This window comes from Mixophyes fleayi, chromosome 9, assembly GCF_038048845.1.
Source record: "Mixophyes fleayi isolate aMixFle1 chromosome 9, aMixFle1.hap1, whole genome shotgun sequence".
In the NCBI taxonomy this organism is placed as follows: domain Eukaryota; kingdom Metazoa; phylum Chordata; class Amphibia; order Anura; family Limnodynastidae; genus Mixophyes; species Mixophyes fleayi.
Window position 1 is genome coordinate 29565339 of NC_134410.1, and position 18487 is coordinate 29583825.

Consider the following 18487-nt stretch of genomic DNA (forward strand, 5'->3'; position numbering starts at 1 on the left):
ACTCAGCCAAGGTAAGAGTCATTGCAGGTGGCCAGGTTCAGTGGGCAGACAAGCAGCAATGAGTAATCACATGAATTAAATTGTAACAATACACAGAGGAGCAAGCACACCATAGTACAAATACTGCATCCACCATGGACTGTTGGAGGGGACTGGTGTAAATAAGCTTCAGCCGCACACTCATTGATGCAGTTATAGGAAGTTCACATATGCTCAGCCTGTCGATACAACTTTTGTGCAAGTGCACACACACACACACACACACACACACACACGCTAAAATAGTGAAAAGAGCAGGGAACAATTGAGAACCAGACCAAAGGCTGGGGAATAGAGCTGATATATTTTGATGTGTGAGATGTGCATGTCTGGTATTTCATTGCATCACTTGCACTATTGCAGTATCGATCTTAATAGTTTTCCCAATCTCATTGTAATCCCAGTTCTGGTATTCAAAATGACCACAAACTCTGCCACTGTGCATAGGACCAAAGCAAGCTTACAGTCTAGCCCCGTTATGCTAATTTTTGTCAATTTAAATGAGATGCTCAAATTTGCCACATTGGCTGCACACAGTTGCTCAATACCAAGTTCAAAGTAGGCACTAACCTAGTCTGTTCTTGTGAAATCCTAGAACTATGACACAATCCTAGTGCCCTTGCACTGTGTATAGATAATGAACAATCTGATCACTTTCTGGGAATGAACTAGACACATTCCCTCATGTTTTACACATAAACTTATTTATCTGATATGTTTTGCAAAAATGGATGGATGCTTTCATAATAGAGAGGGGCTGTCCCTATAGTGACATAACACAATGAGTCCACTAGTTGCCTCCTTCATACAATTCTCACAGACAAACTGCATTTAGCACAGTTCATTTCCCCTATGACTTTTTTTTTTTGAAAAGTCCAATGTGCTTGTCATACTACTAAGATGGTCCTGCCCCCTTGTTACACCCCATTGGCTGTTGCCAGACATAGCTAAAGGGCAGCCTTCAGTGCAGTATATAGTCACTGGTCCTTGTAAGAGCATCCTATAAAGCAAAAATGATTAAACTTCACCCTTAAACACTGACACAGACCCAGAGGACTTGTGATCTTGTGGATATATTTTGTAACTTTTCAGCTTGTTAGTGCAGTGCGAAGCAGAGGTGCTTTGAATAAACAGACTCAGGACACTGCTAAACTATCAGGTATGAAATCAATATATTACAGTACTTTAAAAATGCTAAAATGTTTTGAACTCCAGAAGTAGTTTTAACTCCTTTAAATAGTTTTGTTTGTTTGTTTTTTGTTTGAAAAATGTTTTTGAATATTCTGTGTGGGGAAAATTGTATTGCAATACTATAATGAATGCATCAGAAGGGACTGGTTTATCAATATTAATTTGAACAAGTAAATGCATCCAAGAGAAGTAATTGTTGAGAAGTTTCAGAGGAGTTTTTTTTTACCTATGTATAGACTGTGTGGACTAATGTATTGTTCCAGTTTAAAGGGTTTACAAAATGTAGGTCACACAGACTGATTCAGACACGTCATTATTCTCATAAGGGTTATTTATTAAACCAATTTTGCTTGTTTAATGAATAACCTCTGTGCAAAGTGTGATACATGCTGAGTGCTTTGTTGTAAAACTGTGATGATCAGAGATTTGCGTCATAAATTTACATTAGGGACACGAAGACCCAACTTCCTGTTGCAGGCAGCGACACTGCGCTGAAATTCAAAAAAAAATAATGTAGCCGTCATACGTTGCATTTTTATTGCGATCTGGGAATCCTTTTTTTCTATAACTGACATACATTACACATAGATTTGTGCACTGGAATTAGGGGATTAAAAAGAAATGAAAAGTTCTTCACAATGCATTATTGTACTGCTCTTTTTCTTAGAGTATTCTGTGTAATATGTGAATTTATTTTGTTGCCAACAGTTTTATTAACAACAATGATGCTTCTTTGACTGATGTAGCTAAAGACCTGCAGTATTAAATTTCATTGATGTCATTGAAATTTCAAATCTACCAATACTTGTTATCAATATATTAATACATCATTATCTGTACCAGAAACGTAGAATTCAACGGTAGAAAAGAACCTACTGGGCCAGCTAGCCTGCTCTTTTTTTGTATATTTGTTTGTTGTTGCTTGTTTCCTCAGAAATGATTAGAAACTGTAATTATTTACTTTGTTTTGTGTAGACTCACTTGCTTTTGTGCTTTGTTTGGTATTATTCCTTTTTATACTTGTTTGGACCAAATTGGGCATATAACAAATTTGGACCTAGAAAAAATAAATCTTCTCTGTCACAATAGTTCTTAGAAAGTTATGAATTGGGCAATTTATTTCCACAGCTAATATGTCAGTAAAAATCACTGCAAATATGTTCCCAAGGATATCCATTAAATGGTATTCGATGATGTTGCAGCAGAAATTTTCCTCCAGCGATGCACCAGCTGATTACTACGAAATGAAGCTCTGGCACACAGAACATATTTACTGCTATTTAGCACAGATCTGTAGCCCCTTTTTTGTCTGCATGTCAAACCGCAAAATCGCCAGAGAAATGCTCAATATTTAGAGTAGCATCTTTGGGCTGTGGAAAAATCATTTAGAAATGACTTATGAAAACGAGCACAGACATTTTCCACTATAGAAAAACAAAGAAGAAACACTATGTGGCGCTAACCTTAGGATACATAAGGCTAGATTTACTAAATTGCGGGTTTGGAAAAGTGGAGATGTTGTCTATAGCAACCAATCAGATTCTTGCTTTCATTTATTTAGTGCATTCCACAAAATGACAGCTAGAATCTGATTGGTTGCTATAAGCAACATCTCCACTTTTTCAAACCAGCAGTTTAGTAAATATACCCCATACAGTACAATACGTTTGTGCTGTGCTGCATCTCATCTCACATAAACTTAATAAACAATATTGATCATTAATTGTTCTTTCCCAATGAAATTTTCACTTATGGTAAAAAAAACATAAACATGATGTCCTGTGGGAAAAGTAACACTACTCATATTCAGATAAAAACTGGAACATTCTTAGGTGTAGATTTAGAACACAGTTTAAAAAGGTTTAGTAGAGTGTTGCCCATAGCAACCAATCAGATTTTAGCTAACATTTTCTGGAATGTACTAGATAAGTGATAACTAGAATCTGATTGGTTGCTATCGTCAACACTTCACTTTTCCTTTTCCGAAGGTCTGCTAAATCTACCCCGTATAGACTTTATTTGGTCAAGTCTGACAGGTCCATGGTTTTCATAAGCTGAAACTTAAATCCTATACAAAACTCCTGTACTACAATAAGATAAATGTAACTGCATAAATGTAATATATTAATCTTAAGTAAGAAAACTTGCATACTTTTACATGTGAAAATAATTACCGATGTAAAAATCATTACATTTTCTAATTTTCCATGGTAAAACACTGTATCACCATGTCCACATTTGGATAAATGAATAGATTAAAATAAAAGCATCAACTTTTGATGGATTTTCAAAAAAAGTAAAAGTTTCAAAAATACAATGGGAAAAATACCACATTTTTTTTTCCAGCTTCCATAAAAAAGAAATGATATTACCCATGGGATTTGATCCTTATTCGAAGTGCTGTTTATGCTCTAACCTCCATGCATAATTTACAGAGGGTCTGTGCCTGACTGACTGGGTCCAGGTGAGATAGATATAGCCTGAGGTAATAATCTCACATGATCCCACATCTTCCAGCCAGAGAATCTGTGTAAATTAGAAGTGTCCCTTATTAATGAGATGAACTGACAAACCTACGCACGGGGGAACTTGTACTGGATAGTCTAACAAAAAGGCTACAATACATATTGAAACTTATATTTGAATAAGCAATTTGTATCTGTATCCTAGGTTGACCTATCCGCCCCCCACCCCTCCTTCCCTGAATAGGTAACAATTTCAACATTTCCACACAAGATAATATCAGTGACACAGGGAAATATTTCAGAATATTGAGTAATAACTTGCTGCTTATCTGTGCATAAATTTGTTTATTTGAATGTGGTCCAAACCACACAGAAAACTTTGTACCTGACAAAAATAATAATCATTGTTTTCTGTGGAGCATTTTTACATGAGATGTTATTCGCTCTTTAGAACAAATGAATGTTAAATTGGTAGCTTATGGTGCATCTGGAAATGGTTGTCATGGATACACACGGCCATGTGTCTGTGGGTCTGCAATACATAGTGGGAGGGTATAAAAAGTAAAATAACATTTAGGCTATCACTACTTGGAATGTACTGCTTGTTTACATCAACTAAAAAACTAAATAATATAAATTAATGTTGTTATATACAGTAGCAGTATTATTAATCAGGAAGCTTGGGGTGAAGCGTCAATGAGGTTCTGTTAAGATATATTGTGTTTCCTCATTATCTTACATCCTCTGACCTTGTCCGATCTCTGTCCTTATTCATAATGAGCATGCATCCTCCGCGAAATCTAATTCTCTGACATTCTACAGCGCATTGGTTCCATGCTAACAGGCAAACTGTCTGTTATACGGTATCACAGTTCTCTTTTTTTTGGAAACACGGGCGTATTAAAGTCAGAAAATGCACCACTGAAACATTATACAGAAGTCATTGGCTGCTCTACTATATTATTATTATTATTACCATTTATTTATATAGTGCCACTAATTCCGCAGGGCTGTACAGAGAACTCACTCACATCAGTCCCTGCCCCATTGGGGCTTACAGTCTAAATTCCCTAACACACAGACAGACAGACAGACAGATACACAGACTAGGGTCAATTTGATAGCAGCCAATTAACCTACTAGTATGTTCTTGGAGTGTGGGAGGAAACCGGAGCACCCGGAGGAAACCCACGCAGAACATACAAACTCCTCACAGATAAGCCCATGGTCGGGAATTAAACTCATGACCCCAGAGCTGTAAGGCTGAAGTGTTAACCACTAAGCCACCATGCTGCCAATAGAAATGAGCTATAATATTTTTACAGCCATCTTTCATGCCTAACCTGGAAATTCTCAGTAGTTGATCTTGTCATGTGTGTGTGTGTGGGGGGGGGGGGGGGAAGGAAGGTTTACTTAAATGCGGTATAGTAAAACCACCGTTATTTCTGCAAATTTTTGGCAGTTTAAAAACATCAGATTTACTGCCCATGTGCATGCTGGCACATGTAGTGCCTTAAATAAATTATTGTTGCCCCCGTTAGCAATCATAGTATTGCCCCTATAATATATAAAATATAATTATAAAATAAATAGCCCCATTAATATACTGTTAAAATAATATCACTCTTTTTATATAATCATACATTATTTTGTTCTCTTAATAGGTTTATAAAAGAATTAGTCCTCATAAAATCATTATTTATGTCTCCTTAATCAATAAATAATGATTGCTAATAAGTGTATTGTGCCTCCTCTTATGTTCTGAATGGCCAGATAGCGCAGATAGGAGGTGGTTTCAGCAATCTCACCTCTCGCAAACTCCTCTTTTTTCCTTGGGATTTTCTGGGCGATTTGGGACCAGCACACATTGCCAGAGGTTTGAGTTTTTAGTTTGGAAGTGAAAGCCTCAGAGGAAGTGTGCACCCAAAAAATTAACTGTTTAGTAGATTTCCCCCTTGAAGTTTTTAGGTATGAGCTGAACAGCCAAATACATAACTTTACATCACTAATCCTGGTCACTCAATCCATGTTTTAGAAATACTTTAATTTTACATGTATTTTTTTTAATTCTTAGAAACCAAACAGGAAACATTGCACCTGATTCATTGGCCTGGATGAGCATACTACACATTTAAGCTGTATGAATGTAATAAACTAATACAAACATTTAAAACATGAATTTAAACACAATGTAATCATAAAAAATAATGAAAATAAGAAAATAAGTTCATAGCCTATACAGAACCATATTTCATATAATTATTTAATTTCATCTAATACCAGGAAAAAGTACCCAAAGACCCAGATCCATAAGGATTTCATCATTCAAACAGACACATGGAAAATAGTCGTACCACAATTAAAACTTACACAGTTAAATAAAGGACATTAAACTTGTCCCACCTAATGGATCCTTCATTCAATTATAAACACTTTCAAGTGAAAGTAAAGTAATCGACTATACACAGATGGTCAGGTTCTAAACGTCATACGGGGAGTCTATGATCTGAACATCTTGGAGTAGTTGATTACCTTGCTTTCATTTTAAAGTGATTATAATTGAATGAAGAATCCATTATATTGTGCATGTTTAATGTATTTTAGTTAACAACTTAAAGAAATACTGTACACTACAATACACAGCTACTTCTACGGCACAAGCTGACTGAGTTGTGGCTTTTTGGTTGTTTTTGTATAGCTGAGACACACTTGCCCACGACCCTAGAACGTCTGCCATCCTTCCAGATCCCACATCACTTAATTTGGAAGTGGGCTGGGCCTTGATGACACTAAATGATGCAAATTGCATCATCACGGCCCGCCCCCAAGGAGTGATGACAGAGATTGCATCATTTGGAAAGTGGGGGGGGGGGGGGCGTAATGATGCAATTTCATACCTTCAATCATAGAATCAGAACACACTGGGACACAAAGTGGGCCCAGAAATGCACACTTCCCTGCCAGGGATAGCAAAACTCTGCTCCGTTTTGCAAATTATCAGAACAGTTGGAAGGTATGCAAATTGTGTTGTCAGCCCCCCCCCCCTCCCCACATACACACACACACACACACACACACTTGTACTTTGGACAAGAAACAGGTTCTGTACTAGGCCTGCACCAGTTATTATATAGGTGACGCTGATTGAATTGGAGGACTGCACAGGGGAAGCCTGAAAAGTTTAATCACTTTCATACATGTTTTAATATGTCACCATGCAGATAAAATGGATCCACATCTGTTGAAATTCCAGGTAAACTTATATTTTTACTGCTGGCTTATATTTACTGTATAATCATTGTCAGTCATCAATACAAGAGTTGAAGGGAATAGAGAATTATAGCATGGTATGTCTGAAGACCTGCCAAAATATATTTTTGTTACTTTTAGAAAAAGGAGAGAAGGATCTGTTGAATAATAGCAGACATATGTTTTACCTAATAAGTCCTCTATAGATAAGAGATGCCTGGAAGATAAAAACAAGCACTAAACTTAAGATGATTTTTCTTAAATATCATTTACTTAATTTCAGAATTATACAAATAAAAGTTGTCTGGAACATTAAAACCGAATATATTCATGTTGAAGCTGTAAGTGGAGAATCACTTTTATCCAACATTCTGGTGGTCTATTTAACAAACTGCAAAAGCCCAAAATCTGGAAAAAACAGCAGTTTTCTCCGGAGATTGGCTATCACAGGTCTTCACTCAATTTATCAAGGGGTTAACACAGGAGAAATATCAGATTTCTTCTGCATAAACCTACTTTTCGTTTATTAACGTAGTGCCCTTAGAACTCTATGGGAACCGCGATGAAAGCGATTTATCAAGCATTGCTTTTCGCTGCATATTAACGCCATCTCAGGATGAGGTAAGCCTACCTTCTCCTGTGGTGTACAGTGAAGCCGGAAAGGCTTCACTTGATCCCCCGCCAAATACCATTGCGCATGTGCAATGCACCTTTTGCGTTCGTTGTCAGCGCTATTATGCCGGTGAACAGTAAAAACTGCCCCCATAGGAGATACATAATGAGTGGTATACTGGATAATAATAAATAGACCCCCTGGTCACCCAAGCAGTGTTATTCTTGCCTGATGGGCCTAGGGGGCATTTGGCACCCTATGAGCTGCCAACCTTATTCAAACTCAAAAATAGTTATAAGGCTGATACGAGCAGCAACTAGCACGCAGACTCACACAGAGCTGGGTGATCAACCATCACTAAATTTACTTATAGTCAGTAAACAAAGAAATCAATTATTATATTTTTTTTATATAGCGCCACCAATAATGCAGCGCTGTACAGAGAACATTAAGGTTAATTTTGTCAGCAGCTACTCAACCTATGTTTTGGGACTAGTGTTTAGTGATCATTTCATGAGTGGACCCAGGGCTGGCGCAAAGCGTAGTAAGTGTGACAGTAGGGTGCCGCGTTTACCGGAGCGCCCCACCAGACCGCCTGAAGCAAGGTACCCCCTTGCCATCTGAGTCCTGGCTCAGAACAGAAATCGGAATAGACGCTGGGGTACGGGGGAGGAGTACGAACGCAAACTCAAGTAAGGGGCTCTGGATATGCCAGCCCCAGCCCTGAGTGGACCCATCATCTACATGGAGGTAGTTAGTTTGCAGCCAATACAACTTTATGAAGATGCAGCTGACATCAGTGACATCACTGATGCGTCGTACTTGTCTACTTCCCCGGAATGTCTAGTAGACTCACAAATTTCGGAAGTACTCTCAGAGTCCTGGAAGAGTGGGCGACTCTCTCGGATCATGCTTCTCTTTCTTGTGAAGTTGGCAAAATTCATCATCACACCCCCTTACACTTACCCTCGAGGATCTCCTGCAGAGGAGGTCCAAAAAGTAGCTAAGTGTACTGAAGCACTAAAGCACTGAGTGCTGGATACTGGGTCAGCCTCCACTATGAGTAGAATGCTCGATAACAAAAAAAAATAGTAATCTAATCCATTATACACAAAGAACATAGGAATAACATAACAGAATCAAACAAATATACTCATAGTAGTAGGTCATTTGAAGTGGCAATGTTGCTTTAATTTAATGGAAACTTAGGGGTATATTTACTAAACTGCGGGTTTGAAAAAGTGAAGATATTACCTATAGCAACCAATCAGATTCTAGTTAGCATTTATTTAGTACATTCTACAAAATGACAGCTAGAATCTGATTGGTTGCTATAGGCAACATCTTCACTTTTTTTCAAACCCGCAGTTTAGTAAATATACCCCTTAAACTTAAAAATATCTACTCTAAAACGTATTACCAAGCTTTCACCATTCAGTAGACTGAGGAGACAGTGAAAGAAAGTAACACAATCACTTCTTTGTACTGGGGAAAGAAGGGCATTATTCATGGATAAGTGGAATTATGTCTTCTGTAGATGCAGAAAGTTTCCATTGCCCTGGGCCATGAAGGGATATATGGTACTGTTAGATAAAATATAGAATTTCTAATTTTTTGGGCTATAAATGACTCCAACAAACAATCCCATCTTTAGTCTAGAAAATCCAAAATAAAACCATGTTGTTTTTTTAACAATCTATTTCATGATGTTACATGGCATTAGATATTTCTAGTTGTAAATCTGCTATTTATAACCGATGTGAAAAAATAGCAAATTCTGTTACTAAAATATGTCTAAGCCAAATAAGTCTGTGATGAATAAAAATTAGGGCTTTATGAGCTGCCAGACTGTGGACAAAGAGATTTTTCAGAAAAAAAGAAAGTCCATTGCTATCCTTTAGCAAGTGAACTGATTTGCCATCAATTATTGGTTCAGCCGACAAAATGGCTGCGCCCACGGTGTAGAAGAAAAACATTTTAAGTTCCATCTGTTGAAAATGTGTTTAAGTGCAAACAAAAGAAAAAAAATCAAAACACACACACACACATATATATATATATATATATATATATATATATATATATATATATATATATATATATATATATATATGTCAAATTCTCTGCTAGTTTCCTCCGTATTTAATATTGTGATAATCATTTTTGTTAGCTTCCCGTGTCAACCCTTAACCAAATGATATACTTAATTATGGTTTCTAAAACTAATGCATTTTTTACTGATCTCTATTTCTAAGCATTGCTTATATTCTTATATAAAGTTACACTGCAGAAAGATATATTATCATACAGCCTCATCATCAGGTATTTATATAGCGCCACTAATTCCACAGCACTGTACAGAGAACTCACTCACATCAGTTCCTGCCCCATTGGAGCTTACAGTCTAAATTCCCTAACACACACACACACACACACACACACACACTAGGGTCAATTTGATAGCTGCCAATTAACTTACTAATATTTTTTTTTTTTTGGAATGTGGGAGGAAACCGGAGCACCCGGAGGAAACCCACGCAAACACGGGGAGAATATACAAACTCCACACAGATAAGGCCATGGTCGGGAATCGAGCTCATGACCCCAGTGCTGTGAGGCAGAAGTGCTAACCACTAGGCCACCGTGCTGCCCATGTCATACGGAGCCTTACAATTTACCATGGAATATTACAATACTCAGCATTATACATCTAAAAGCACACTACAGTACCATATTTAACACAAGTAAATATATATTCAAAAATCATTTTACACTCGCTTTTTAGCATTTTACCTTTCAAATTATTTTGGAGCATGTGTACTGTAAATACAGAAGATGTAAATGTTATTTTAAAATTTATTTTAAATATTCCATAAGTTATATTTAAAATTCAAAGTCTTTTTGAAACACTAAAGAAGACTTTGCTCTATGTTTCACACTAATTACATCTAATAGGATTAAAACAACTTTATGCAAACTGGATATGTATCATCACAAATCTGTTTGTATCTATACTACTAAGCCAGGGGTATTATCTTCATCATCGTTTATTTATAAGGCACCATAGATTCCACATTGCCGTACAACAAGGGTACATCAATACAAAACAAAATGCATACAGTAATAATACATAAATGCAATACTAATGTATAAACCAGATAATAGTTTTGCAAAATTAGAATACAACAAATACAGCAATACATGTAGTTAACATAGTAAATAGCACAATACAGCATACCATATGCAGCATTCAATGTAACAGGGCATAGGCAAACCAAGGGGGGAGGGGTGGGTTTCTAGTGCCTGGAAACCCCACTCCAAGCCTGGGGCACTGTATAATTGAGGTGGCTGGACCCTGCTCCCGCTTCACACAGCTCTGCTTGAAAAGGGAGAGCTGCATGCACCTAACAGTAGTGCACGCAGCATTGCCCATGTATATTATGGGGATAGGAAGAGTTGGAAAGCAGCCAAGCACTGTCTAAAATTATAGCCACGCCTCCATGCATGCTGGTCACGCCCACTGGTGGCGTGGTGTGGAAACCCCCCTCTACAAATCCTGCGTTTGCCCCTGCAGGGGCATACAGACAGGATCATCAGACAGGAGAAAAAGGGTAGAGTGTACCCTGCCCATGAAGGCTTACATTCTAGAGAATGTATAGTTAGCCAAAGGCACATAGAAAGAATGATTTGCATATCTTCCATTTTGTTGGCATTATGCTATTTTTATTTTATAGCATGGAACTGGTAAATAACTTCTTTTTTTAAGAAAGCTTTTATTTGTGGGGCTTATGTGATAATATAGTTCACTATGCACAATGTCATCCATAGCAGCCAATCAGATTCTAAGGGAGAGATTATCATCATTTATTTATATAACACCACTGATTCCACAGCGCTGTACAGAGAACTCACTCGCATCATTCCCTGCCCTATTGGAGCTTACAGTCTAAGTTCCCTAATATAGACACATACACACCCACATACACAGAGAGATTAGGGTCAATTTTGACAGCAGCCAATTAACCTGCTAGTATGTTTTTGGAGTGTGGAAGGAAACCGGAGCAAACACAAGGAGAACATACAAACTCCACACAGATAAGGCCATGGTCGGGAATTGAACCAAGCGCTGTGAGGCAGAAGTGCTAACCACTGAGCCAATGTGCTGCCCAATTAATTCGATTAAATTAGATATGATTTGTAATGTTTCTATGGGACCTTATGGCTAATTGAATCTCCTCCCAGTATAGAGAAAGTTAGTGATTAGCAAATTAACAATAGGAATTTTTAGCCCAGTATGGCCAACCTTTGTCTCTCCAGTGATGAGGAACTATTGCTCAAACAATGCTTATCCAACCAACAAGATCTGGAGTAAGGAAAGTCGACCATTGCTGTTCATGTTCTTCAACCATAGACCATGTAAAACAATTTCCTCTGTTCATCTCAGCTCATAGAATACTGTGGACTAGATTGTAAAATGTTAAAATCAGTAACTCCAGCAGTTTCAATTCCAGTATAGATGATATAGACAAACTAAAGGACTATTGCGTGATAGCAAAAAAAATGTTACTAAGATTATATTCCCCTTTATTAGGTGAGTCCAGTAGTAAAAGTAAGAATACATTTTACATAGATTTGTTTCTTACAGGAATTAAACATATTGACCTAAAAACTTTTCACCACTTAGAACAGGCCTGGCCAACCTGTAGCTCTCCAGGTGTTGTGAAACTACAAGCCCCAGCATGCTTTACCTGTAGATAGCCAGCTGATAGCAGGCAGAGTATACTGGGACTTGTAGTTTCACAACAGCTTAAGAGCCACAGGTTGACCAGGCCTGATCTAGAACATCACTGTCCCTGTCTTTTAGATTGTCTCCTTGACTTTTTGCATTAAAACTGGCAGATTTCTAGCAGAAATGACAGGGGCATTGCCCTGTGTAAGATTATTGTAGCTGTATACAAGATATTATGCCGCTGTATTGCAATCTCATTATGGTGCTATATTGCAGCTTAATAATGCCCCCATAAAGTCTCTTCATGTCATTATACAGGTGAAACTTGTAGATTATCGTTGTGTACTAACATCACTAGTGCTGTAAAACATATCACCTCTACTTATTGTTTGGGGAATAAATAATAATATATTTTGCAGAACATCTCACACATAAGCCAGCTCAAAAACTGAATTTATTTTGATACTCTATTCCTAAAATGATCTGCTTGTAAGAACTCTGGTCTTATTGACTCTCTGTATTTGCACCACATACAATGAGCATGTTGATAATCTGTGGTACAGTATTTTTTAATACACCCATACACATGTCTTTTCATAAGATTCTAGAAACAGGAAATGTTGACTAAATGCAATGTATTATGCTGCTCAGATCTGATTTACACTTGGTAATAAAGTGATGATACCTGAGGGCATGTTTTGGTAATGTCTCCTATTTAAATTGCAGTAAATGCTTCCCTTGTACTTTTGCTCTTTACGTTGCCTCTTACGCTGTTCTGCTGGCTGCTCACCATAGGTCATCAAAGCTTGGATTCACTACTCACTACATGAGAAACGCCCCAGGAGGTACAGGGCACTCATGACCTTGGACAATAAAACAATGCACATTTCAAGGACAAAAGATTATTTGTATGCTGGATGTCAAAATGGGAGTTCATGAAGAAGACATAAGAGACTCGTGTGTTGCATGTGACTATGGTGGGTCAGGTTTGGTTAAAGCCCTGAACATGAGAGATTTCTGGGCATGGTTGGGTTAAGAGATAACCAACTTGAAATAGGGAAAGGCTACAAAGGGCTATGGCTTGGGTGAAAGAATTTGAGTGGTTGGCTCACAGCTTTCACCCACAAACCGTGACAGGGATATAACCAGGAATTTGTGGGCCCCATTGTAACATTTAGGAGGGTCCACAATATTTCTACTCTCGTATCACGTCACTTACCTCACTTTTCTGTCAATCTGCATTTCCTATTCGGAGAGGAAGGGGACATGAAAGATTCCTTAGATTTACATTTTGGAGCCCTAGAATGCCAACTTGTGTACATGGCATTGCGGGGCTTCAAAGGGCTTGTGCTGACATGGTCACATGGGCGGGAGCTCAATAAGCTCCCTGCTGACCCCAGCCACGGCAAGATGGCAAGATGGAGCAGGGCCCGGTGCAGCAAGGGTGGCAGCTATACAGATCCTGGCCATTGAGGGCCCAATGTTGACAGGCCAAATATCAGCGGATACCACGACTACCACAGTAGTGTTGCACATGGTTTGTGAGCATGTGAAAATGTTTACTGGTAGACCGAGGATGCAATGGGGTAATCCTAGAGCATTGGTTGCTGGCCAAGTTGGTATAGGGCAAAGATGACAAAGTATATACCCATATTTACCATTCCCACCATCAGTGTACCCAGCACTACATGTATCCCTGCAGACCGAGATTTACATTTATTGACCCTCTAGGCTTTTTATGTGTGGGCTCTTACCCCACTTACCTCTGTAGCCCCCCACACGGTTTCAACTATCACTGTATTGTACATATAAGGCCACCACAGGGAACCTACCTGACGCTCCACACACATTTTTCTACTGTGGTTTCACCATGCTTTTGCCGGCTTTTGCTGCCGGCAAAAGCATGGTGAGACCGCCATACACACGTCAGATGAACAGAGTTACATAGAACTGGAATTAAACAGAGCACATTAATATGTTTCTGTTGGGCTCTCAAAGGAAAACTATGAGCAAACTGTTAACTTTTAACATTGTGTAAAATTACAGGCAAAATTAAATTTAGCAGATGATCTAATTAACAAAAACTGACGAAGAGCTATAAAAATGTGCTGAACATTGAATAAGATTAATAGTAGCAAGATAAGTATCATAACAAAATATCAAAATGAACGTGTAATTTATAATTCAATTGTATTTAATTTTACAAATAATATTAACAATCACATTTTGATCTCTGTCTTCCGTTTATATTACGATATGGAGCTGGCTTTTTTCTCACATTCTTTTCAATATTTTAGCATTACATTTTGGCAAACAGAACTAGGAACATTCGCTGCCCTGGCTTAGTACCAAGGCTTCCACCATTCAGTAACAAAGAGTCAAACTATGTAAAGCTCTTTCTGTTACATTAAATATTACACACCTTTCCATATATTATGAGTACATCGCACAGTGTGAAACTATATTTTGTTATACTAACACTACTTAGGAGGCCATTTATGAAACGATAAATGACAACGGTAGCATTGGATCATGCACCTCGATTTGTGCAAGTGTACCTAGATTTCTGCTGAGACAAATAGGTTAATATATGGAGGAGTTGGCCGGTCAGAAGGGTGGAGTTGGGCAGAGTTATGGGGATCCTAGCTAAGTACGTAGCAGGAGCACCAAAACAACCTGTCTGTGTGTCTGTAGGGGGAATCCTTCTCAGTACTGACATGCTCTGAAAACCCGATGTGCAAAATAATGAATCAAATCCATGTAAATTGCACTTACCAGTATGCTCTCATAAACAGGAGAGGTGTATTTGTATTCTGGGAGTAATTAAAAACCCTCCTTAACCACAGGGAGGCCGTCTCCACAGTGCTTCACTTGCTGAGTGATAAACCCTATCTGGCAATGATGATCCTCAATAAGGTGAAACAATCTCTCTTCAGGTCTCCTGATTGGTCTGCCTCACTTTTGCAATAACTTATGTGTAAAATGTCGACTAAAAAACTGACATGTAAATAGCATTACACAAATGTCTGTTATCCTAAATGGAAGAGTTTTTTTGCATGTAACTGCCCCTAATGTCAAGATAAAGTCCCAGGTTCTACAAATATGTGCCTGGATAGTTTCATCCTGGGAATGTCCATATTTTTAATATGGACCAAGTCCACAATACAATTCATCTTTTTCTGCATGTTAGATGCAAATCTATTCATCTCTCTTACGCCCTAGGATTTATAAGTCAATGTTTGTGTAAAATACAAAACGTATACTAATATCACATTGGGTGAACCTGACATGATTGGTACTATAACCGTGTGGATACACCAGATCAGCAGCAAAGTCTCTCTGGAAAACATTTTAAAATGTTAGCAATGATGATATAGCTTCTCTAAACAGTTTCAGTTTTCCATTAAGGTGCTTTACAAAGCTATTAACATAACAATGTTGTGGGTGGCTCAGCGGTTAGCACTTCTGCCTTACAGCACTGGGGTCATGAGTTCAATTTCCGACCATGGTCTTATCAGTGAGGAGTTTGTATGTTCTCCCCGTGTTTGCGGGTGCTCCGGTTTCCTCCCACATTCCAAAAACATACTAGTAAGTTAATTGGCTGCTATCAAATTGACCCTAGTTTGTGTGTGTGTGTTTGGGAATTTATACTGTAAGCCCCAATGGGGCAGGGACTTATGTGAGTGAGTTCTCTGTACAGCCCTGCGGAATTAGTGGCGCTGTATAAATAAATGGTGATGATGATGATAGCAATGTACTCTGCCTAACGATGTTCTTCAATATCTGAAAGCATTGTTTTTATGTCAATCTCTTTCAATTTTCAACAGGTCACTGATGTGGTAAGCGAGACATCCAACTGGAGTCTACAGATCCACCGAGTATTATAGCTATAGCTCTACAAGGGCGCGATGCCTCCTACATCCGTCATTGTTGTGTGGATGGTGTGCCTACTTGTTGGCGTTTCCTGCCAATATTCCCCAACACCGCAGTCTCTCAAAGGGATCTCTGACCTATCACAGCCGTTAAACCAGGAGCAAGCCGACCACATCCTACAGCTGGACACCAGCCCAAAGGCTAACGCTGGCAATATCTCAGAGGAGGACTATAGAAATATGCTACCACCACGACCACCTCCTTGTCTCTCCCGCTCTAAAATCAAGCACGCCTTTAAATACGTCACCACCATCCTGTCCTGTGTCATTTTCCTTGTGGGGATTGTCGGGAATTCAACGCTTTTGAGGATCATATACAAAAATAAATGCATGAGGAACGGACCCAACGTCCTCATTGCCAGTCTTGCATTGGGTGACCTGTTCTACATCCTCATCGCTATTCCCATCAATATATATAAGGTTTGTTCATATGAATTGAAGTTAATCGCGTGTGTACAGTGTTCAAATGTGTTGTGCATCATCTGTAGGAATTATAATAAAAACACAATGTGGGTCATTTACTAAGGGTAATACGACTGATGCGTGGTGCACAAAAACTTTGGTTCCACCATCAATTATTTATTTATTAAAGATAACAGGGACATTTATGAGAACCTCTTTCAGATTTAACAGTGCAAAATAAGATGCTGTAACCATTAGTAACCAAACATACGCTCAGTGCGATCATTGGCAGAATGAGGGGGTCAGATAGAAATGTGTGTGATGAACAAAGTAAGACGTGACTACAAAGTCCTGCCCGCTATCACATTTCCACCATCTCACTAATTCGTTTATGTTTCATTTTCCTCTCCAAATGCTGTTTGATTGAGCCTTATTCATGACTTTAATAAGCTATGACAGCAAGGAGAAATTGTCTCTGACATTACCACATTTGTAACTATTGTACATTTGGGTGTTTTTATGGTATTGCCATTTTTATAATATAAAAAAGTATAAAAAAAAAAGTATATAAATATACTTTCCCTATAAAGTGCAACTGATTGGTGCCAAAGTCACACCAATGAAATTATAGGCGGACACCTTGAAGTTTTGCAGAACTGCGACTTTCTTGATGAACTACCTTATGTGCTTACCCATATAAATGGGAGGACCTGCCGAAAATAAGCATGTGATATTAAAAGAAAGCATTTACGCTTTGAGCCAACATTTTTGTACTTTTGTAAGTGATCCCCGTTCAGGGTAAAATCTAAATGGTTGTCTCATGGAGATTCAAATAGATGTCTCTTTTTTCTCTTTTCTTAGCAACCAGAATTAAGTGGTTCAATTTTGTATTATCCATTGAAATTAATTAGAGATGATATATGCTGCCACTGAGGGTTGATTAAGAACTCATGGGGGTAGATTTACCAAAATGCCTAAAAAGGAAAAGTGGAAGTGTTGCCCATTGCAGCCAATCAGATGCTTGCTATCATATTCTAGAATGCACTAGGTAAATGATAGCTAGACTCTGATTGGTTGCTATGGGCAACACCTTCACTTTTCCATTTTAGAAGTTTTAATAAATCTACCACATGGGTTCCGACTCTGAGACACAGGGTTTCAGGTGCATTTCATGGTCTCATGGTATCCATGTTTCCATTGGTGAATTGCTGTTATTCTCATATATGTTAAGCTGATGGATCCTCCATATTGGTGGTTTTAATATATATAAGCCAAAAAGGAAGCATCTGCTTAGCCAGTCCTCTTTTTTTCAAGTAGAAATCTTTATGACACAGAACAGCTAAAATGCAGTGTAAATCTCTTTTGGTGGAGTCATGCATTTTCTAGATGGAATGTGGTCATTCTGAAGACAGTGAATATGTCGACACTTATACTGTTGACACCAAAATTATGACAGTGTTAATGTCGACATAGTCACTCTGTCAACATGTTTAAAATGGTGACATTGTGACAGTCAGTAACAACAGTAGTATTGTTGACAGTCACATTCAAATGGCAATGCCAGCAGCTTTGATTATGTCATTCAGTCAAAATTTAGTACTGAGATCTAGGGGTAAATGTATCAAGCTGAGAGTTTTTCGGCGGGTTTGAAAAACCAACCAGATTCTATCTATCATTTATTTAGTACATTCTACAAAATGATAGCTAGAATCTGATTGGTTGCTATAGGCAACATCTCCACTTTTCAAACCCACCGGAAAACTCTCAGTTTGATACATTTACCCTCTAGAGCTGGAACAAATAAAAGGAAGAATGGCTATGTATCCAGCTGCTCCAGTCCTGCCCTGAAAACTGAAAAGGGTATTTG

The 18487-nt window shown here is 38.2% G+C and overlaps 1 protein-coding gene across 3 annotated transcripts in view; it reads left to right on the forward strand.

The window, feature by feature from the left end:
• Positions 1-983: 983 nt before the first annotated feature.
• LOC142102357 (endothelin receptor type B-like) overlaps positions 984-18487 on the forward strand; it is a 30544-nt gene continuing 13040 nt past the window's right edge. The window contains exons 1-3 of one of the 3 annotated variants that reach the window (XM_075187176.1): positions 984-1198; positions 3577-3715; positions 16114-16638. In XM_075187176.1, coding sequence (XP_075043277.1) covers positions 16195-16638 — 444 coding nt within the window. In that variant the 5' untranslated portion in view covers positions 984-1198; positions 3577-3715; positions 16114-16194. The remainder of the gene's footprint in view (positions 1199-3576; positions 3716-16113; positions 16639-18487) is intronic. The other 2 variants (XM_075187175.1, XM_075187174.1) reach the window with 2 other exon arrangements.